At 38.3% G+C, this 23,535-nt stretch overlaps 1 protein-coding gene across 7 annotated transcripts in view; it reads right to left on the bottom strand.

The window, feature by feature from the left end:
• The window catches only part of LOC133346003 (acid-sensing ion channel 1-like), a 193,239-nt gene that overhangs the window by 11,696 nt on the left and 158,008 nt on the right, over positions 1-23,535 (bottom strand). For 3 of the 7 annotated variants that reach the window (XM_061557241.1, XM_061557238.1, XM_061557237.1), the window contains 3 exons: positions 6,963-7,113; positions 6,011-6,138; positions 2,304-2,454 (listed from right to left, as the gene is read on the bottom strand). In XM_061557241.1, coding sequence (XP_061413225.1) covers positions 2,304-2,454; positions 6,011-6,138; positions 6,963-7,113 — 430 coding nt within the window. Of the gene's footprint in view, positions 1-2,303; positions 2,455-5,309; positions 5,438-6,010; positions 6,139-6,962; positions 7,114-20,801; positions 22,022-23,535 lie in introns of those variants that run through there. The other 4 variants (XM_061557239.1, XM_061557235.1, XM_061557236.1 and 1 more) reach the window with 3 other exon arrangements.

Here is a 23,535-nt window from a genome sequence, read left to right on the forward strand (position 1 = left end):
AAATTGATCAGAGGGGGTAAAAAAACCTCTCTGCTAAATAATGACGGTATCCATCGTCAACTCTGGACTTTGGCTAAGCAACAATTCAACATTTCAATGTGGGAACAACAGTCCTAAGAGCACAGTCTTGAATTGAAATGCTCTGACTTGAGTACTTGGTATATATGTTTTTTCTTAACACGGTCATGAATTGCACTAAAGTACAAGCACGTAACTGTTTAACTGCTTACATAAGCAACCTATGTAACCTTGCAAGCATGCATCTTCATAACATGCGATTTAATATCAAGAATATTGCTTAATTATTGTGTATATTTTTTGGAGTAATTTAGACATAAACAAATATTTTGCAAAATTGATTTTCCTTTTGATGGATTGTATCCTGTCTTCGCATTTTAGAATGTCTACTATTTTCTCTGGGCTGTAAACAGGAGAAGAGGCTGTCACATTCTTGCTTGTGCACGTGGGAAAGAACCCACTTTAGATGTTTGTTCCACTATGCCAATAATGGTCACTATGACACATTACCACCAGTGACAACAGCCTTCTGTATTCACGAGCATTTTAGCTACCTCATACGGTACTACAATTGTTTAATCATTATCATAGATTTTGTAAATAAAAATTTCAATACACTGTATATGGATGGCTCATATAATCATTCCCTAAAGAATCAAAGTTAGCAGCAAACTATTTTAATGAATACCATTTATAACAAGAAATGGACCTGCACCTTTTGGTGTACTGATATTTCAAGATATATGATTCAATGCACAAACCCACACTTAGCAGGTGCCAAGTGTTGTAGTGCGTGCAGCCGATTAGGGATTGTTGGAAGGACATATATGCTGGCTGCCATGTGAAACCATCTATGTAATTAGATTAAGCCAAGCATACAGGTACACCAAGAGTTGTAGTTTGGTGCAAGCCAAGTAATTTAGTATTTTGAAAAAAATAATTATTGTGTCCTGGCAACCATAATAAATTTACGTACCAGTTGCATTTCTAAATAAAAATACATTCTTTAATTTTTAATGTTAGATCTAGAGATGTACATTTTAGAATGTACCAGCAGATATCAAAATAGTTCCATTAGAACCTCCTTTGCCAGGAGCAAAATAGGATTATTGTTTTTTTTACCCGTTTATCTGGCAACAAAACTGACACCTATTTTTTACAAGGAGTCATGTTTGCATTTACCACAATATCTGCGGTCGGAATGCAAACAAGAAACACAACTCTGATCATGTATGCACTGTCTTTGAAATTGATTGGTTCACACCCGAGACAGCTTTCTTAGAACCTAGTCTCACATGGTGTTGGACCAGATGACGCCAAAAGGCGCACAATTCAAAGACAATGTACCATCAGAGTATGAGAGCTCGGGGATAAGCATTTACACCATTGTAACCTCCTTTTCCAGTAGCAAAATATGATAATTGTTGTTTACCCTTTTATCTGCCAACAAAACTGACACCTTTTTTACAAGGAGTCATGTTTGCATTGACCACCATCAGAGTATGAGAGCTCGGGGATAAGCATTTACACCATTGTAACCTCCTTTTCCAGTAGCAAAATATGATAATTGTTTTTTACCCTTTTATCTGCCAACAAAACTGACACCTTTTTTACAAGGAGTCATGTTTGCATTGACCACAATACCTGCGGTCGGAATGCAAACAGAAAATACAACTCTGATGGTGCATTGTCTTTGAGTTGTGCGCCTTTTGGTGTCATCTGGTCCAACACCATGTGAGACTAGGCTCTAAGAAAAGCTGTCTCGGGTGTGGACCAATCAATTTCAAGGACAATACATACATTATCAGAGTTGTGTTTTTTGTTTGCATTCCGACCGCAGGTATTGTGGTCGATGCAAACATGACTCCTTGTAAAAAAAGGTGTCAGTTTTGTTGCCAGATAAAACAGTAAAAAAACAATTATCAAATAAATAGTTATTTATGTTTTATAAAGGCAATGAACCATCTTGCCCTTATATGGGAAATTCCACACCTATAAGAGGCCAACAGCACAGTTTGAAGAAAACTATCGTTCGACAAATACATACACAATTTTGCTTATAGTGATCAAACACCAACGCACTTATACGTAAAATCAACAAGCACATAACAGTTCGAGCACGTTGGAGCTGGACAGCAAGTGGTACAACCCAAACAGACATCGGAAAGCTAGATACAGCACAACCCCAAACATATAGAGTATGTAGTTGTACGGACAAAATGGTATTTTTGTTTTACACACAGCGCGTTTCCCTTAATTAGCCAACAATTAAGCGTGTGGCAGACCTGGCATGTGCACCATGCGGCAGTTGCAGTTCTCGACCACGTAGCGCGTCTCGCAGTCGATGCGGCAAGCCGTGATGCTGTAGGTGTCGAAGAAGTCTGAATTGATGGGGTCAGCCTTGCAATCGCCCCAGGGGGAAGGCAAGTAGATGAGCTGCGAGGAGACCACACCACAGAAGAAAGTGGCTGAGACGGGCTTTTTTCTCCCCTAACGTGAAAAAAAAATCAAAGTTCAGCTTCACAAATTAATTTGCTTTGTTTGAATAAGGAAAAACATATATTTATACACATGGTTCGGATTTACGATGGTACCATTTGTATGCTGTATGTTGCACACACTCATATGAAGCAATGAAATGAAAATCAGTTTTACATCCACAAAAACCGGCATGCAAATTATAAAAAAAAACATGATGCTTACCACTGGCATATGACAGGCTATGTTACGGCATGATATTTGTTGCTGTGTTGGATTTTATACCTATGTTGGATTTTCCTTTATTGAAAAAGTGTAATAGTTTATCTTCAATTATTAAATAACGTATTTAATGTATCCTCAATCATCGTCAACATGGAATGAAGATGTATTAAACACGTTTAATTATCAAACACATATATATGAATAAATATGCTGCATTTCAATGTTGTCGGTTTTCTACTGCTTATGCTGATATTTTATATAAGTTCAATTCTGGTTGGATAGTGTGCGCGATAGAATGCTCTGGTCTGGCAAACCACGTGCAGCTAAATATCGTATGCTCCTCGTTGTACTGATTGATGAGTTATAAAGGTTTGAAATCCAGCAATGTACTTATAAAATGTATTCAATACATCCTCAATTATCAACAACATTGTATATAGCTTATTTAATGTTGCTGATAATATACACTAAATACATTGTGGAAAATCAAACAAAAACTCAAACAGCAACAATTATGCCATACCATGTTCATTCCAATACCATTTGCTAAACAACTTGAATAAACGTGTACATTAGGATTCAGGTGAAAAAAACCCTGCATTAATGCAGTAGAAGCTGGATATCAGTGCAAAGGGAAACTTTTATACAAGCACACTACTTAAGATATGAGCGCACTAGCCTTACTCCCACGGGATGTGTTTATATCCAGCTACTGCTGTACCATCATTCGTGATGAACGATAATCAATTGGACTGTACATTGATTTTCGGGTCAGATCGCGTGAGTAGAATGTGTCGTAAAACCCTCCTCTGCCCAACACAGCCAATTCATAGCATCCCATGAACTAACATGCCAACATAATTTATTATGGGCTAAAGGTAATATAATTGACGTGGATTCATTACGCTTACGGTATCACCTACTTCTCCCTTGTGGGGGGTCACATCAAATGACATAATGCGCCCTATTTAAGAGCCCAAGACTGGAGAACGCAGTTGATCATCGATTAAAAAAGCCGAATAATCATATTATTTTAAATAGCTTATTTTTTCACATTAGTGCATCACATTGTTTTTTTCAGGTGTTCTGTGTGTATATATACTATTGGAGTGTTTTAAACCTCATGGGACCTCCTTTGCCAGTACCAGAAAAAGGGGAAAAACCTATTCTTATGTTTTAAACGTGTTTACGATACGAACTTGCCATAAATAAACATACAAATAGGCAAAAATAAATGTCCTACTGTGAAAAGTGAACCTTCATCCTATTTTGTCATGCTTTGATACTGGTTAAAGGGTCCCATTTTGACTGCATAGGTTGATGTACCTACTACTATGCTTTGTTTCAACAACTATGTGTTTGACGATCGCCAGACTGATGTAGTATTTAGACCGGTGCTGCGGCGAACTGAATTACACCCCCTTTTCGCCGGATCGAACTGCATATTTTGTGGGTTTTTTACTAAAGTTATTAGTCACGAAAAATCTATATACGTGCAGTATTTTCATTGTTTAAGTTGTTGTATGTAGCGTGTAATGTACGGTGTATATTTGACACTGAAATCAAGCATAGCTACTTTTTTTGTCATGCACATGGTGCCGTTCGCCGGATTGGGGAGCAGTTTTGCCGGATCGGCCCGGAACCCCCAGAAATTGTTGGAAGCCGAATAATCGCGTGCCCGATAATCGATCATCAACTGTATTTCCACAATTCTGGCAACTCCCTGATGATGCTTGTTGTTACTATCCGCAAAACGTGGTACCCAATTGTTCAATGGTGTGTGATTTCTCTCCAAGATACCGGTGTGCTGAAGCAGTAATACATTGAGACGCTTGTTCATGTGACAACTTTATTAAATATCTGTCTCCGGTGGAGGAGGGCTTATTACACACATTTTGCTTACACGATCTGACAAAAAAATCTATGATGAATCGTAACATTGGTTGCAAAAGCCCATGTGTCATCGGGACTGTACTTACTATAAATATCTGTAATATATTTGTTACCGCATTCAAAATCAAACATGCATCCGCCTGTAGAAATGCCACTGGTGGGTTTCCAAGCACGGATAGTGGTAGGGTGCTCAGTCGGGGAAGGTTTTTCTGGAATTTACCCCAATGTTTTGCAAAACATGATTAACTTTTTATTTTACTCCAAAGATCAGGAGTCTCAGAAAATTCCATTTTTACACAACCCACCAACTATTATCTGTAGTGGTGGTCCACATCTGAAAATTACATTGCATCTATTATTAATCGTAATATTGGGAATTATTACAGCATAAAAAAACAATATTAAATAGTTCTAAGCATGCCTTATGTTTGCACATATATTAAACATTACATTCCCGTCACTACTAGCTTGAATTATTTTACATTCAATTGTGCATGCAATAAGGATAGCACATTTAACAACACGACGTTGGTGAAACTGTTCCAGCAAATTGCATGAGGCTGGGCCAGCATTGATTGCCTCAGTGACATGCATTGTCAGCATGCCAATAAGCACTTTGAAACAAACAAACAAAAACCACACTGAAACATGCAGGGAAGCAAGAGATGCAGGCAGCAAGTCCCGACTGACTCTACCCGCTGTTCTTGAGTGGAAACAAAAGTCTGGAAGCCGGGAGCAACTCCAAATCCGAGCTCGTGTATGAAGGGCGGCTCACTCTGACTGTGAATCTGCACCCTAACACCGGCCTCGAACGAGGTTTCATCTTCCATGTGGACACAGTGAGATGAGGTGAAACATGACCGAAAAGAAACCAAACAAAGTTGCGGCATTATCAATCCCACACTGACCATTTACAACAGATGTTACATACTTAAAACACATCTATTTTAAAACCTTCACCGTAATTACGTGTTCTTTTACTTCGTAGCTTTTTACCTTTCCCTAGACTAAACATGGGCCTTACTCTGCATGTTAGTCAGTAAGGAAATTTATTGACTAAAAAAAATACAATTTGGTGGTAGAACGTCTGTAGCTGCAACAATTTTTTTTTAAATGGTCAGTGCTGATTGACTTTAAACTGCGATTACATAGTAAAAGAGTCCTCAGGTTAATGGTTGAATAAAAAAAAATTACACTGCTACAAAATGTAAATTATTTTACGTAAATTCCTTTCAAACATCTATGTCGTATTTTGCAGAAAGAAACCTCTAATAAAGCAAACATCTGTGGAAACCACGTTTGATCATTTCATGAGTATTCAGTATTTACTTCCTCCATCGCTGAGGGCTCTTTCTCGATTTCAATTTTATTATTATAATTTTTTTTGTCAAGATACCCGCTGTTCCTGACAGGAGACAAAAGTCTGAAATCCGGGTGCCACACCAAAGCCCAGCTGGTGCACGAACGGAGGCTCGTCTTGGCTATGTATCTGTACTTTAACACCTGCTTCCAAGGAGATCTCATCTGAAAGTAAACGGTAAAAGGGCGTTGCCAGCTGACAAGCAGCACAGAGTCACTAAGTGTGGAGGCTGTGAGTAATGCTAAAACGGGTGGCTTAAAACAAGTGAAGGAAAGCGTATCATCATCATCCATAGTAATGTGAGAGCAGAGAATGCACAATGGTATAGAGACAGTGTCGATTGGTAGGGCTAACGTGAACAAGAATTAATTGGAATGTGTTTCCAAATTGTAATATTTTTATTTTTAAATAACTAAAGTAAACGATGTTTGTTAGGAGAGACATCAATACAATTTAGCTCACGATAAAATGTTACTTCGAAAATATGCAACTGCCTCTTAAAGCAGTGGATGAGAGGAGCCCTCGGTGCTGAAGATAGTGCAGATGGAGGTTGGAGAGAATACAGAGTTCAGTTTTATGGGAAGAATTTCAAAGCTCATGATCAAATGTATAAGATCTCGAAAATGTATTGTTGGCTTTACTGAGTATTTTTCATTTATTTGTGAACTAATTGAAAGCATCTTCTTGGTTCGTTCGGTAAAGTCATGTAGAAGGGAAGTAATAAAATAAAAAAATAAATCATAATAAAATAATTCTCACGACGTTTTATTTTTCTTATTTTATGACTTCCCTTCTACGTGACTTTACCGAAAGAACCAAGAAGATGAATCCCTGCAGTCACGAAAGCTTTAAATCGAAATTTAATTGAAAGCACTTAATTACCAAAACCAATTCAAGTAATTCATCACATGAATCGTCCCCTCTCCCTGCCTCCTGCCACTCAACGCCTGTCCGGCATGATGCCCCCTTCGTCTCGGAGTCATCTCACCGGTCTCGCCCCACACGGGCAGATACTCGTCCTGCTGAATGTCCAGCATTATCTCCAGGCCGTTCCCCGTGCCGCCCTTCAGCGTCGTGAGCAGCGGTCGCCCATCCTTGCCCGAGTTGAACATGTAGCACTTGCCATAGCGCGTGAACACCTGGCGAGGGGGGAAAAAACGGGTTACGACGCCACTAATGTGAATTCCGCTCATTGGAAAACTTGGCTGCAAAAAGAGAGAATTTACAGCGCGGAACACGAAGGAAACGTTAAGGAGCCATTCGTTGCAAGTTTACTGTCCATTTAGTAACCCTTGTTTTACATTTCTGAGTTTATTTTGCATAAATGTCCTTGGCTTACATTGTAAACATGGTTGTTAATTTTGTCAGAGCGCTGTTGCAGGAATTATTTTGGCACACCAAATTCATCTCGACTTATTTTGTCAACATATGTTTTGAAAAGCTGTTCATAAGATTATAGAATATTGGGTACAATAACATAGGATTATTTTAGATCGGCATACCCTGTACGTCCATATCAGTATAGTATGATCATCAACCTTTTGCTGCTCTCATATATGGCTATCAACACAAATTCACATCACATTTAAATCATTCACCTCACGAACCTACTTTTAAACATTACTGGGATAAATCTTGTGTAAATATTGTGTAATCCCATTATTGTATGTATGTATGTTGAACTTCGATCGCACCGTACGTAGCCAACCCGTGGTCACCGGAGGTGTGATTGACGGACAACAATAATAGCAATTGTTATTGTTTTATCATGCAAATATCATGAATACAATTTCATTTGTTGATTTGCCGGTGTCGGGGGGGGGGTTATAAGCTCCCTCAGGTAATGTATTACCATTGAATCTCAACAGGCGTCTTTGTTATGCAACATAACGAATATAAAACATAACAAATAATATGTAAAAAAATTATAAATGCCCGAAAAAATAAAAATGTTCTATCATTTTTAGTTCACAGTGTTCTGCAATTGTTTATTTCTGCTCTCAATATTTACCTCGCGTTCTGTGTCCATTGAAAAAAAGATTTTTTTTTAGTGAACTGGATGCTGAAAATCACTTTTAAACATTGCAAAATTTGTTCGTTCTAAATTTGTGTTGCTTACTTAGCAATATTTAAATGTATTGGGTTTTTTCAAGATGTATCCAAATTTACGAATAAAAAATATCAGAATTAAAACTGCACACACACGTTAGTCACTCCACTAGAAATCTAATAGTGTACTGTGATAATTTTTTTCTTTCCAAAATATATCTAGCCAGAATATATTTTGAGATTCGTTTGTGTTTCTATCATCAAGCTGCAATTCCCAAGATTTTAGAATTCATGAAATACACCACAATAGTTAGACATATATATATTTTTTATTAAATCAAAGTTATGAATTATAACATTCTTTTTGAGTGCTCAATCCTTCTTAAACACATAGGCATTGCATAATACACTGTAGATGTCTAAATTATCGATTGTTTTGTAACTTCCACTTTTCTTTTAGACATGATGAATGCTTTCCAATCGTAGGCACTCCTGCATTTTTTCAACCCGACTTTATTAGATTACAGGATCAAAGTGAGTTATCCCGGTTTGTTGAGTGTCTTTGGGGAATCAAAGTACCTTCAACGAACACCAGCGTTATTCATAAAAAAAATCACATACACTGCATCAAGTTGCATTGGGGTGGAGTGGTGGCACATCGCGCTGTGAACCCAGAGTTCGATTTACAGCGATGCCTAACATCAGTGACGCGTGATAACTGAAATTGTTCGAGACCCCCTTCATTAAACCACATAGACCAGCGTTGTGAAGTATGGTAAAACAACCCCAATGACTGATAAGAACATAGGGAGGTCTTCATGAATGCTGGGTTGACAAAAAGCTGTCAATTAACATAGCATCGGTTGACAAAATACAAGATCAATGAGGCCCACTCACATGCTTGTCATGTTTGACCATGCAATTTCCTACATTTCGGTAGGCCGGTAAGACCAACAACTAAACAATAGATATACATACAAATTTTGGAAGCCTTTATCTCAACTAGCTCTGAGAGTCTTATATCACGACGACTATACATATAAATGTATATAATACCGTTTTTCTTGTCAACCGGCTGGGCATTCACACGTAACTTTAATCCTTAAATCGCGACACCAAATCTTGTTTGATTTAACTCAGTGAAAAAAAGTACAATGTCTTTTGAATAAGTCAGTGGGAGAAAAAAATTGTCGTGCATAATCTCAGTTGTAAAATTTACGTCCATTCAAACGTGAAAAATGTGTTATGCTTTGCACATAATTGGATAAATGTAAGTATTGCCATTAGGGGCCGTCCATAAATGACGTCACGCGGTTTTGGACGATTTTTAATCCCCCCCACCCTCGTCACCCGACGTCACAAAAAGTCAGACCCCCCCTCAAATATGACGTCACAAAGCTGTGCCCCCCCCCCCAAAATAAAACATGCTTCAAATCGCTTTAAACTATTGTCATCGTAGTGCGTATTTAATGTGCCGTTGCGCTCTGATCTTGTAGGAGAAAACATTTATTTAAAAGTATATTTAATGAAGTAGAACGTGTTGTCTATATTTATTTAAAGTTGCGCATTTTGATGTGACGTCACATTTCTCACCCCCCCCGTCACACATCGTCACAAATATCTGACCCTCCCCCCAGGTGCGTGACGTCCCCTTAATCAGAGTTTGGAGTGCAGTGCTGTCGACAGAATGTACTTCCTTTAGATATTAAATGAAAGGTAACAAAAAACAGTTACATTTTCAACGTGGATTAAGAGAAGCAACATAACTATGTGCTTGATACATTTGGCTTCAGCATTCGATATTTCGATTATTAATACTATAACAAGCGTTGGTTTCATTAAGTGGTGGTTTTAGAAACCAATTACTACACAATATGCATACGGGAAGGGAGATGCTCTAGCTTCATAGAAAAATGTCACCTTAATATGTTCTCTTTTTACTGAAGCACGGACAAATTTCCCATGCAATATGTGCTATACTTGGTTTGCATATCATGTTTCTGCACTCTTAATTTAATGTAACAACCACAGACAGCTACATCATGAGACCTCATTGGCCAGTGTAGTGACATCGTGGATGTGACATCGTGGATGTCACTGGGTAACGCCGGCTCTAGCGAGGCACGCGTGTGATGTATTGACACCGCGGACACCCCGTACCAGCCCGAGAAGGGCTCGGTGAGCGCTGATAGAGAGCGCTGAGTGAGTGGCACCACGCTCGGCGTGCAGTGCCGACCCCTATAGGAGGGGGTGTGAGGGTGCCGGCCATGAATGGGGTTACTGTAGGCCATGGCACTCTGGTTGACCCTGGAAGGCACGTGACGGGTAAAGTCTACACAGGGGCCCCAAGTGGGGGGCTAGGGGTGGTCACGTGTCAGGGCGAGATCCTGCTCGAGGATTCGAGAAGGTGGTCGTGGCCAAGGGCGGGGCCAGCCACGACCAGTGAGGATATAAACCGGGTCCCCAGAGGGACCGGGGTTCAGCGTTGCTGTTGTTCATCCTGAAGATCTACGATTCTACGTCCGTGAGGTCACCAACACGTGGAGCTGGACCCAAGCCGGGAGCCTGTCCGTTGTAGCTACTCCCAGTGTAATTAGCGTAGTTAGCCTGGTGGTCCACCACCATAGGATGTTATCTGGTAAAGGGGCAGTTACCCCTTTGTGTTGGTATCAATAAATGTGTTGCCTCCAAGGAGTACAGTAGTTGAATCCACTACACCAGGAAACATTAAAGGAGGTCTCATGATGTAGCTGCTCACCTCGAGCTCTCAATGTGCGTTGTCTTTCTGCTGTTCGCCTTTTGGCAGTCCTCTGGTCTCACACTGTTTGAGACTAGGCTCTAAAGAAAGCTGTCTCGGGTGTGGACCAATCAGTTTTCAAAGACAATGCATATATTACCAGAGCATGTTTCTTTTGTTTGCATGTTCACCACAGGTATATGTGGTTAATGCAGACATGATTCCTTGCAAATGTTTCAATTTGGTGTTTTAACATCTTAACACCTGTTTTATTGCCAGAAAGGGGAAACCCCTATTATCATAACCACAGGCAGCCTTTCTTGTGAATTTCTACAGTAGTTTGCATACTAATATCAATATGCAAACATTAGAAGCTACCCATACCCTTTATAAAACAATTATAAACAACGTAACATGTGGTACACATTTCATATAAAAAGTATATTAAATCATCAAATAAATTGATCTGATGTTTTCCATAAATATTACCTTAATTTTGTGAGGCTAATGGAAGCTTTATCACTTAGGGATATTTGTGTTTAACATCCATTACGTGCACGCACATATATATGCAAGCAGTATTCATCTCGAAAAACCACGCGCACATAAAGAGTACTATCTGACAAAGTGGACATTTCGAATGCGCCCGCAGTTTCATTCCTGAGTCTCAACTCTTTATCACGAGGGTCAGAATAATGTTTCCCTGTAGAGGGGCGATGTTACTACGTGTGATCCCAATTGAGTCGTTCGCAGGTATATTTTTAGCATTGGGATGTTTGGCCAATACCAGGTACATTGCATGTTTTGGGGTTTTTTAAATCCTTTATTAAATTCCTTTATATTAAGTTCACTTGCTTGCTTGCTTGCGCGCTTACGACCGTGCAAATCTTTTGGTCGTTTTTTAACCCACTTGCCGTCATCCAATCGAGCTGACATTTTGCTCACAGACTCGTTGTGCGTGACAATTTATTTTCGTGAAATTTTTTTTCCATAACTTTACACTTTTTAGGAATTTTTTTTTATATTTAATTACCAATTGCTTAATGGTGGCAGGCAATCATCTGACCCATAGGTGGCAGCCATCTCAAGCCAGAGGACGCGAGGACTCTAGCCGCCACGCATATAAAGGATTTATAGTGAAAAACTTTGTTTTTACGGGTTATTTTTATTTGCTTTAGGAGGAAATTGGAGAACCCGAAGAACATACAAAACATACCTGAGTCGGGGCAATGGAACCCAAGGCCTTGTTGCTGTGAGGCACAAGTGTTACCACCACACCATCCTGCTCCCCAAGTATAACGAACAGTAATGAGATCATTTAGATACCCAGTTTTTTTTTTACCTAAAAAGTTACTGTTAACATGTGTACTGTTTTAATATCAGTCAAGAACTTTACAAAAAACTGAACTAAATATGTATCTTAATATAACCAAATGCTCATATTAAAAACGATTACCTCATTCATCATTAACGCTGCCTCATACAACTATCTACCATCTCTCTCGTTGTTCAGAAGGTTCATACTACCGTAATATACGTGATATATGTTTCTATTAGAAAGCAATGTTAATGATAAATGTGAGTTTCTCTTATTTATATTTGCACATCACTTCCAATACAGTCCAATATGTTATGTTTAACCTAATGCATGTACATTGCAAGTACCATGTTTAAATGTTAACTGTATTGTAATTTTTACGATATGGTCAATGAGTTGCTCATTTACAGTTCTAGCAAATGAACGATATGGTTCCAAAATAGACGTTAAAAAAGCATACACTGAATGAATGAAAATTCAGAATGAAATTTAATTAGTTCACTAAATGTATTTTTTTAAATGCACAATAACAGTGCCTTGTACTTTTTTGTGCACTACCACCAACTAGTTTTACTTATAATACTGTCAGTCACATAAAACAAATATAAAGCTATATTGACAATAATGTACAATGACATTTGGATTTATATCGTGTCTAAATGTAAGCGTATCCCAAGATGCTCTGCAAAACGCAATCAAGGCTGTAGAGAGACATTTTCACAAAACCTTTCATACTGGGAGCAACATAGCTAAACAAATAATTTTACACAGCCATCAAACGTAGGTTGTGGTCTTCAGAGTGAAACAAATAAGCATGCACAGCTTGCTGCGATCAGCAATGGACAGGGGGTGAGAGGCACTGCAGAATAATGATGGTGCTCATTTGGTCATTGTTGAGCCCATTTGCAATCCATCTAAATGGACCAAATCCAACTGGTTTATTGACTCTTGACGAAAACACAACTTTTATTTTGCTACTTTTTGATGATGGAATTTTACTATAAGATTGGCTACAATTCTTTATTCACTTAAAACAAATATTTCCAATTTTATTGTCATTATTTCCATTTGACTCGATACAAGGCTGTTCCATTAGGGTGCTCAAGTGTGTTAAACACATTTCCGCGATGAATATTAACACAGAAGTTGGTCGCTTTGGCCATTACTCAGACAGAATACAGCGCTTATATTTTAGAAAATGGTACAGTATTAAAATAAAAGTATCTTCTCTGATAATAAACAACATTTTCAGTATTGCTACTGAACAGGAAGAAAAAATTGGTGTTGGCAGATTGATAGACCTTTAAAATGGAGGGCCTACCTTTGAACATTTTTTTCAAGTCGTCGACTAAATGATTTAGACAATTAGCAGTGAGACACACCTCACATTTGGGGCCTGCTTCAAATTTCACGACCGAATTCAAGAGTGCAAATGCTGTAATTAAATCAAGCTATGAAACGTACGTTTACTCACAATGTATCAAAATGATTCACCCACCACCGCGAATGGGAATGCACCGACTCTCAATAAATTATCTTGGAACCCATGAGGACCCCCTGCATTAGAGCTTGCTCTTAAAAGTAAAGAGAGTGGATAATGGAGACATTTAAAAACATGTTTAATTCGATTTAAGTGCACTTCAACTCAAAACTACAATGACTAAAAAAACACTTTCTTTTCAACAACATTCCATATTTTAAACTTCACATTTTAAAACTTTTAAACTGTTCCACCTTTAGTGAATGTGCAAAAATTGCAAATGCGGATGGATTTTTTTTCTCACAACTTAACAGATATTCAATGGTGAAAATGAATGTGCCCATTAAACACTCAGACTGCTACTCTTAGTGATAAATATTCCTGTCTGCAATTATATTTATAATGTAGGAAAATTCTGAAAGATTTTTTGGGATCATGCGAAACTCCGCTTATAGGCCTGGTTTTCACAATATTATATATGAATAAAAAACCAAGAACACATTCCTACAGGGTATGAACAGCAATAAACATATTAAACAAAAGCAGCGCAGTGGTGCAGTGCGTTATGAAGCTATAACTGTTCCTTTTCCACTCCTTACAAAAACCTTCACTGACTAGCATAGTGAAGTATGATATTGAAAAAAAAATCCCCATTATTGACATAGCATGGAGACGTCCGCATAGAGCAGTGTATTGACAAAATGGCTGTAAATTATTAGAACTGTAATATGCACAATACAAGTGTAATAATACTTACATTTGTATTACTTGTATTGCTTGTTTGATATAACACAGATAAGCAAAGACAATTTAGAAGACGTTACAAAATACTCCCATGTGAAATATGCAATAACATATAATGAAGGAATAATAATTAATAATAAAGGAGCAATAATTATCTGAGGCAAATCAATTAAAGGTTTGAATACATTATATATATTAGGTACAGTATATGGTAGGGTATTAAAATGTGGAAGAGAGCCATGAGAAATACAGCCACATTTGGTGTTTATTGAAGTGATTAAATAAAGGACTTGCATGCGTGTATGTGCATGCATCAGTGGTGGTTAAAGTATTGGCGTATTGCGCCACTCACTGCCAATGTCAATGGCAAGTGAAATATTAATCAGTCCTGGGCCTCCACTAGATTAACTCGGCCTTAAATGAGGAGCTGGTGCCTTGTGTGAACATGAGCACTTGGGAGACAAAGGTGGCTAGGCATGGTGTTGGCCACGTCACCCCATTGTGTACTTTTCCTGCCAATAGGCGCTCACAAAGAACACTTCCTCTATAGAGAAATCGTTGTTGTGTGCACATATGAAAAATGGCAGTGGTTCTTACAAACAACACTTGCCCGAAGAGTCCAGGTTAAAAGGTATACCGTTTGTCTGGATGTATTGCTATAGGGGATACACGTATACTCTGAAGACATGATTTACAATCCTTGCAAAGCACCCTGCCACAGACAAAGCACTCTGCTCAGTATTTCAGACCTCTGGAGAGCAATTATAGTGAAGATTGCATGTCTGCTTGCTGGCACTTACTGGTGCCAAAGCCAGTGCAATAGTAGGCACCCACAATTGGCACATCCACGAGTGAATGCAACTGTGAAGGAAGCAAGCTGCTCTATTATGTTGTGTTATGTTTTGTATTCTTTTGGAAAGTTTTTTTTTTAATAAATTAAACAAAAATCCGCACAGGACCAAAGGCCCAGAATATGAAATGGCCAACAACACCAATTAGCACGTTTGGCTACGTGTGTAAGAAGTTCAACATACATACAAAATAAGTTGTATTAGATAAGAGTTAACACCCTTCTTGAATTGTACAAGATGATAAGACTTTGGAAAAATAGAACGTGGGAGGGAATTCTAAAGTGGAGCAGTGCAAGGAAAGAAACAGAGAGACAAGTATTGTGACCTGCAGTGCGTTGGTTGAACACTGTGGATGAGATAAAAGGATCAGCTTGAGTGCAGTTCATGAAAACATTAACTATGGTTGATAAAAGATAAATAAGGTTGGCAATTGACAGCCAGTGAGTGATTGACTGGAGTGAATTGGTGAGTGTTGGATCATCAATCACCCTGGACTGCTTTCCATCGACAACTATCAAGTGTACTGATTTAAGAACTGGGTGCTCCACCCCAGATATGACAAGAACATTTCAAATTGGGCCAAATTTGTGCTTGTTTCGTAGCTATTCGGAGTGAAAAAATGTTTGATACAAAAAATAAAAACAAGCTTCTTCGATGCCTCTTTTCGCCAGATTAGTAAGATAGCCATTCCATTGCAAGCCAGATAAGATTGTTGTGTTAATCAGATTAATAGTTTGCTATGGATAAGAATATTCTTGTTTATTATGGGATAAACTATGGGATTGCCAGACTTACCTGATTTCATCATTGACTGGGTATTTATTAGTTGAACGTTACCAGGTGTTTGTCACCCCACTCAAGAATTGAATACCAGTCAGTGGTAGCTGACAGTGAATTATTTGCACATCGGGCAGCTAAATGACTCATGCTTTCAGCTGGTGATTTAAATGAGTACAATGAATAACGTCTACTGTCATTTCACCAATGACAGGCTTGAGCCCGAAATATGAATTACATAAGTTAACAGGTCACCTGTAGATACATCTTAACAGAACCAATAAATGGTTATGGCGATTCCAATTCATGGAGCTGATAGTCTAGGATAGATTCCATCACTTTGCATGTTAATGAAGTCAAGATGAGAGGACAATAATTACACATATGAGACGAAACACCATTTTACTTTTCCATTTACAAAAAGGCTGGCAAAATCCTGCCCTCTAATGAAGTTTCCATCATTGTTTGGCCAATTCGATCGCACACAGGAAATGTGCCCATAGAGACACGCTAACCAACATACAAATGCTAGACGCCTGCACTTACACCGTTGTACACATTATAATGCACATATATATATTAACACTGTGTGGTTTCATTGATTTAGTGTTCTTGTATGGACAGACTGGCAGACGGGCCTAATATATATGAGCAAAGAAATATTGGCCTATTGGCTGTCTTACAAAAGCCACTTACATGTGAGCAACAGACCCCTCAGCATGCATTAATCATATTGTACTGAAATATCCAGATATTTATTATCTATGGTTCTTTCGGTAAAGTCACGTAGATAGAAAAAATATTCTAACAATAAAATAATAAAAATAAAGTCAATACAAAAATAATTTTACAAAATATCACGACATTTCGATCGCAACACAAGCGGTCGTAGTCAGGAACATATATTATTTCACAAGAGTTCTGAAATGTCATTCATTGTTTAATTAAATTCCACTGAATATTGTCGCACATTTTTTGCACATTACTTAAAATTATATTGCTGCACGTGTCATCCTTGTAGCTGAAAATCTGATTGTTGTAAGTACATGGGCACAATTATCACTCTAACTTGCAACGATATTGCTCAAGGGAATGTATGAGGGATATTAGCAATAACAACCATACTCATTTTTGCGTGTGTATATCTTCAACAGCGTATTACAATCATAATAGATTTGAGCCATAAAGTAAAGCATATATTTATCAATATACTTTTTTCACAAATAAACAATTATCCATGATGGAAAATTTTAAACAATTATAACACAAAACAAAATACTTTAAAGTACACGGCATTGTAAATCGCATCATTTACCTCATGTGTAACTCGTGTTAATTTCTGTAGCTATAGATGCCGAGAACTCTAATATTTTATAATCCAATCTGGGCACTCGCACATATAAATTCTATTCACAATTGCATTCAATGTGGACCATATAATTCCACGAAGGCAACGTGTTTAGTGAACACCACCCTCAATCAAAATGCCATAATCGTATTTTTAATTTCATAAAGTAGTCTTTATTTTTCATCTATTTGGGTAGCAACCGAAATGCTACATCTTCCCTTACCTTGTTCGAGTGCAGACTCAAAATTATTCTCATCTCCTCTGCCTATTACGGACTGCCGCTTCACTTTGAATTGGTTTAAACAGCACCTTACCACACGATATTCTCCGTCTGCCCTGCAGTATCTTATAGACCCTATTTGAATAGCATGTCTTCAGATACAGCCACATTAATATCCTCGCTAAGTCCAAATTGTATTCTATGTTTGGCTACTACCTTGCTCTTAGGTGTGTCATTGTCAATTGTGTCCGGACAAAATATTATTCAGAATCCACCTTCATTTAGATCACGTAAAACACAGTGACTTTCATAATTTATATAAAATTTGCATAGTTGTATGCATAGCTTTTAAAGCACAGGGAGAGCCTCTCTAAGCTACAGTGATGTCCGTGACCAATATGGCAGATCCTATAATGTATGGCAGTAATCCACAGATTTGGTTCAATTATCTACAGGGGGAAACATTGTGGATAATCACGGAAAATATGATAATTTACGGTGGGGGACTCCTGCTATCCACTCCTTACAAAAACCTTCAGGATAATAGGAAGACATTCTACAAAGCAAGGGAAAATGCAGATAATAGAAATTAAAAAGTATTAGGCCGCAGATAATATCAATTTTGCGTGGATCCCACAAGAGTGGCGACTAATAGGATAGTGTTTAATAAGAATGATTATACATACCTAAAATGAGTAAAAAAACTTAAAATAAGTGTTTTAATATGAATACCATTTATATTTGATTCACAATTTCATATGCAAGGTTTTGTGTAGCATAAACTAATTTTGGTATACAGCAGTTAAATTTTAAGTTTTTAACATTAAATTCAAGCTAACTCTTCTAAATAATGATGGTTAGATTATTTTTCATAACAACCAACTTCTTCCCCCCCCCCCCCAATAAAAGCCAGGTTATGATTCGAAAAAATCAACTTAACATTATACAAATGAGGTCTGCATGAGCTAGGTGATGTGGTTGCTATGCACAATGTACACTACATGCATTCTAACACATTGGCCTTTGCCGAAGCATCGTATGGATCCCGCTCCCAAGTGTCCGATGTTGACAGCATATAAAGCAGAATACGCATGTTTTATGATTGAAGTGGAACACTTTTTTTAGTCCATGATTAGATTATTTAAATAAACGTGTACCTGCTTACATCGTGGCATGATATATCGTGACATATGGTGATATGAACTGGAAGTGATATTAACTTAATATTGCACTACGATTATTCTCAACATTGATTTTTTTTATATTCGTGAAATCACTTTTTAAATCGGTAAAACTTGTTTTAATCATATTCGCATATTCTAAATGCTGTTACGAATTCGTTAATGGAAAATACAGCTCGTAATTATAATAAAACACATGCATTTACATTTATATAGGTAAGATAAACCCACATTGTATTGTCGACTCACCCACCTACAAACTGGCCCGATTTCTGTCTGAGACTTTGCTTCCATTCACTGGCAAGACTACCTCAGCTGTACTTAATTCAGCTCATTTGGTTTCTCTAATTAAATACATCTCACTATCTCCAGGTGATTTTCTTGTTAGTTTCGATGTGGTCTCTCTTTTCACCAAAGTTCCTGTGCCTGACACAATTGCAATCATTGAAGATTTGGTCCAACAAGGACTGAATGCTGATGTACCAACCCTGGTGAGACACTGTCTTATCAACACTTACTTCCCCTGGAATGGTACATTCTACAAACAAGATTAAGGTACCCCAATGGGTTATCCCTTATCGCCAGTGGTAGCCAATGTTTTCATGAAAAAATTTGAGACGATGCCATCCAGGCATCCACTCAACGTCCTTCCTTGTGGAAGAGATACGTAGATGACACGTTCGTCATCTGGCCACATGACCCGCTAGCACTGAACTAATTCTTCAACCACGTAAATTCCATACACCCAGCCATCAAATTCACCATGGAAGTGTAAAAGATGTCAAGTTACCATTCTTGGATGTTTAATCGAAAAGAGACCAGATGGCTCATTGGGACACTCTGTCTACAGGAAAGCCACCCACACGGATGCCTATCTAAAACCTGACTCCCACCACCATCCAGGCCAGAAGAATTCCCTAATCAAAACCCTACACCATAGGGCCCATTGCATCTCCGATCAGCACCACCTAGGCAATGAACTGGAGCACGTACACAAAGCCCTCAAGATGAATGGATATTCGGACCATACAATCCGCAAAGCTGTCACCCCAACCGTAGGGAAAAAAACATCTGAGGACCCAATCAAAACCATCACCTTGCCATACATAGCAGGGGTCACCAAAAATATTTTCAAAATCATGAGCAAACACAAGATCCAGGTTCGATTCAACAAGGTACATAAAATTCATGATCTGATCCCATCTGTGAAGGATGTGATCCCTGACATGCAATACCTCGGTGTCTACAAACTAAGTTGTGGCAGTAGTTACATTGGGGAAACTAAACGACATGTCTCGGACCGTGTCCGTGAACACAAGGCGGATCTGAAACACGGCAGGACCAATACCTCGGCCGTGGCTGATCATTGTTTTAACGCTGTGGGCTCACACGATATTGACTTTTTCCAAAACGAAGGTACTCTGCAAACCCACTGGCTATCATCAAAGATTTGTTCATGAAGCCATCCAGATATATAAACAGACACAACTTCAACCGAGAAGATGGGTACAAATTGAGCAATCATTGGAAGGACATGATTAACCAGATAAAGTCTTAACTTGCTATGATGTTTCCATCCTTTCTACCAATGTTAACTAACTCTCTGAGTTTCATTACTAGGTTGGATGTCTTTGTATTGACAGGCTGGGTGTCCAATGCTTGAATAATTAAAAACATATTGGCATCAGTATCCATACATATGAAGTACATAATATACATAATATAAAGAAATTCCATGGATCGTTAATGATTAAGCATTTGTAATCTTTTATTAAGACTAGATCATGACTACATGCCAAAATTTATATTTTACACGAATATAAATACTAATCAGCATTACAATGTTATAAAGTACTGTATTTTTACCCGAACAAAGACCAACGATGGCACAAAAACAAAACTGTCACGTTTCATCCTACGAGAAGCATCTCCTACAAGTATTATGATTTCCCTTCAAATGTCCTTAGCTTTAACGAGGGACATCTAACAGAGGTTGAATATCCTTGTTGCTACAACTATACGTTTCATAACTTATTGCTATATTTTAATGGCTCATTTATACAGATTTGTACTAAAATCAGAAACATGGCACAGCGGTCATGGAAATTAAATGCCAACTCACTGTGGAGAAGTTGTTCAGGGTACAATGTCTCCCACGGAACTTGCAGTCAAGGAGCATTTCATCCAGTTGGTGGCCTGACCGGTTAATCAGATGGAGCGTTTCCAAATTGGAGACGGGTGCCGGCAGGAACATGGAAAAGTTTGCGAACTTCTTGAACCAGGTTTTTCTACCAGTGTCCTCCAGAAAATCCAGCACCTCCGGCCTGGCTGTGCCATTATCGGTCAACAGACCCAGCCAGTTGCCTGCCAAGTGCAGGTCCTGCCGTGTCATCTTGTAGAAACGCAGCAAGTTGTTGTTGCAGAAGGTAACAGTCGGAAAGGTGAGGTTGTGAACAAAGACCATTTGCATATTCGTGTGTACTGGATGGGACAATAGGTAGTGCACTCGGTTATTGGACCAAGTGAGCAGGAGGCTCACTGATGTCAAGACAGCCAAGAGCCACAAAAACCAATGACGGCTAAGGAAGATGTACTTCACACCGTGTAACTTGGTGTTGTAGGCAAAGTGATGATGGGTTTGCAACCTCGGTCGGCAGGGTAATGCATTCTGTTCCCTTGTAATAGTTTCTGGCTCCTGGTCACGCTCTGTCTCTTCCAGTTCAATCATGGCAAGGTTGGCCAAACATCAGAATAGAATACCAACAAAAATAACTCTCAAGATTCTACAAAATACAACTCTCCAAGAATTTATAAAGCAAGCTAGCTGTTTTAAACAATGCGAATTTAGTTTCTGGATGTGCACATACTACTATATTATTTTCCCTAAGTGTATAGTTTATAAGCAAAGATGGTTGAATATTTTGCATTCAATAAATGTGTTTTATATACATTATTAAAGTAAAAGTATATCAAAATGTAATGCTTATCCTATTATAAACACGTATTCAATTATAATGCTTTCGTTTATATATTCAAGAGAAGCATAATACAATAACAAATGTGAAAAAATACTGTACTTCCCATCGGCAGAATCATGAACTCACTGACGGTAACTTGATCTTCAATTCATTCAGCTCTTACATTGAGTATTCCATTTCGTTAACGCAGCAGTTTCCACGTGTTTTTTTCCCGATTTCCTTTCAAATTCCAAACACAGCAGCACTCTTGACCACCGTGTTACCGGCAAACTGCGCTCCAATGACCTTTTTTCCACAGGCGCGAATGGTATTCCTCGTCAGATTTCACGCCAGCGCACATCCAGAGATGTGACGTGTCAGCTGATGAGCCACCCAGTGAGGAGGCAGCCTCCAACACAGAAGCTCACCGAGCCGATGTTCTGATAACGGTGACTTCACGCTGCGAGTGTTTTTTTTTAAATAAAAGCAACAACAGTGCCTGGAATTGTCTTGCTATCGACAGTGGGATGCACACTGCCCTCACAAGGTTTAACTGATGTCTTACAGCACACCGAATGTCAGGGAGACACACCCCGCCTTACAGCCACACTGAACTATTTTGTAAATTATCCAAATACTAAAGGCATATCACACAACGGTTTTTTTGTAACGCGCGTCTAACAGCTTTGTCAAATTGTCTACATTGTAGGTTTTCTTTAGTTTACCAAGATGACTATCCCAATTATGAACAGATGCATCACGAAACAGTGTATGTACGTATATAACAATGTATAACTGTATGCAACAGATGCTTTTACAAGTTAAGAAAATTTATAATACAAAAATTCCAACAAATTTGGACATTGCAAACATCAAAAGATCTAAAAGGTGCCTTTAGGCATGTCTATGCAATCTGCTTGAGATGCAATTGATAATGATGATAGTCCGTATCATATGAATATACTATCAACGTAAACCTTCGCTGGAGTATGCAAACAGGAATGCATTTCGGAGAAAATACTTAAATAAAAGAGTGTGACAGACAAGTCACTATTTGATTAATTATTTACGTTGCAAGCAGTCCCATCAGTGAATGCTGCCCTCTTCCGTCTCTCCACAGATTATCAGGATAACGCGTATCACTCCACAGATGATGTGCATATACCGGAGCACAAAACTGTGGAGAATAACGCAATTATTACTCACCTGCCCTGAAACAAATTCCAGTAACTGTCCTTGCTAAAGTTGAAACTCATAGTTAAAACATAATTAATTGTGACCCAAAAGGTGATTAGTGTTCAACTTATTTCACAGATGAATGATCAATAGGCATCACCTGATGATGGATGTTCTATTACATTTGCAGCAGTCACAGTCAATGCCTTTTTATTGTTTTTTTTACATTCCATAAATTTAGTGCCCATTAATGTATATAGTATAGACCCGACACAGTGTAGATGAAATGTGGATTTGAACACGTAATCATTGGCCAACTTAAACAATTGCACAATATAATATATGCATATGTAATGAAACAATATAACATACGCATGAACAAAGACTGTTGATGTTTAACTTTCACAAATTTCACGCATAAAATTGCCTAGTAGACAATTTGGCTTGGGCAGGATATGTCAATGGAAGGGATGAAGGCTGATGGTTGAGATTGATAGAATGGAGCGACAAGGCAGGTCATGTGCAGGAGTAGACGGATCATTTCATCGTGAGACCATGAGGAATAGCGACCACTTCGGAAAGCCTTTATCCAGCAGTGGATAAATGATGGGTGATTCTTCTTGGTACTTTCGGTAAAGTCACGTAGAAGGGAAGTAATAAAATAATAAAAATAAAACATAATAAAATAATTCTCACGACCTGAGGACGGCTGCTTGCGTTGTG

This window comes from Lethenteron reissneri, chromosome 23 (genome assembly GCF_015708825.2).
Source record: "Lethenteron reissneri isolate LAM-NWPU_2019-01 chromosome 23, ASM1570882v1, whole genome shotgun sequence".
NCBI lineage: Eukaryota > Metazoa > Chordata > Hyperoartia > Petromyzontiformes > Petromyzontidae > Lethenteron > Lethenteron reissneri.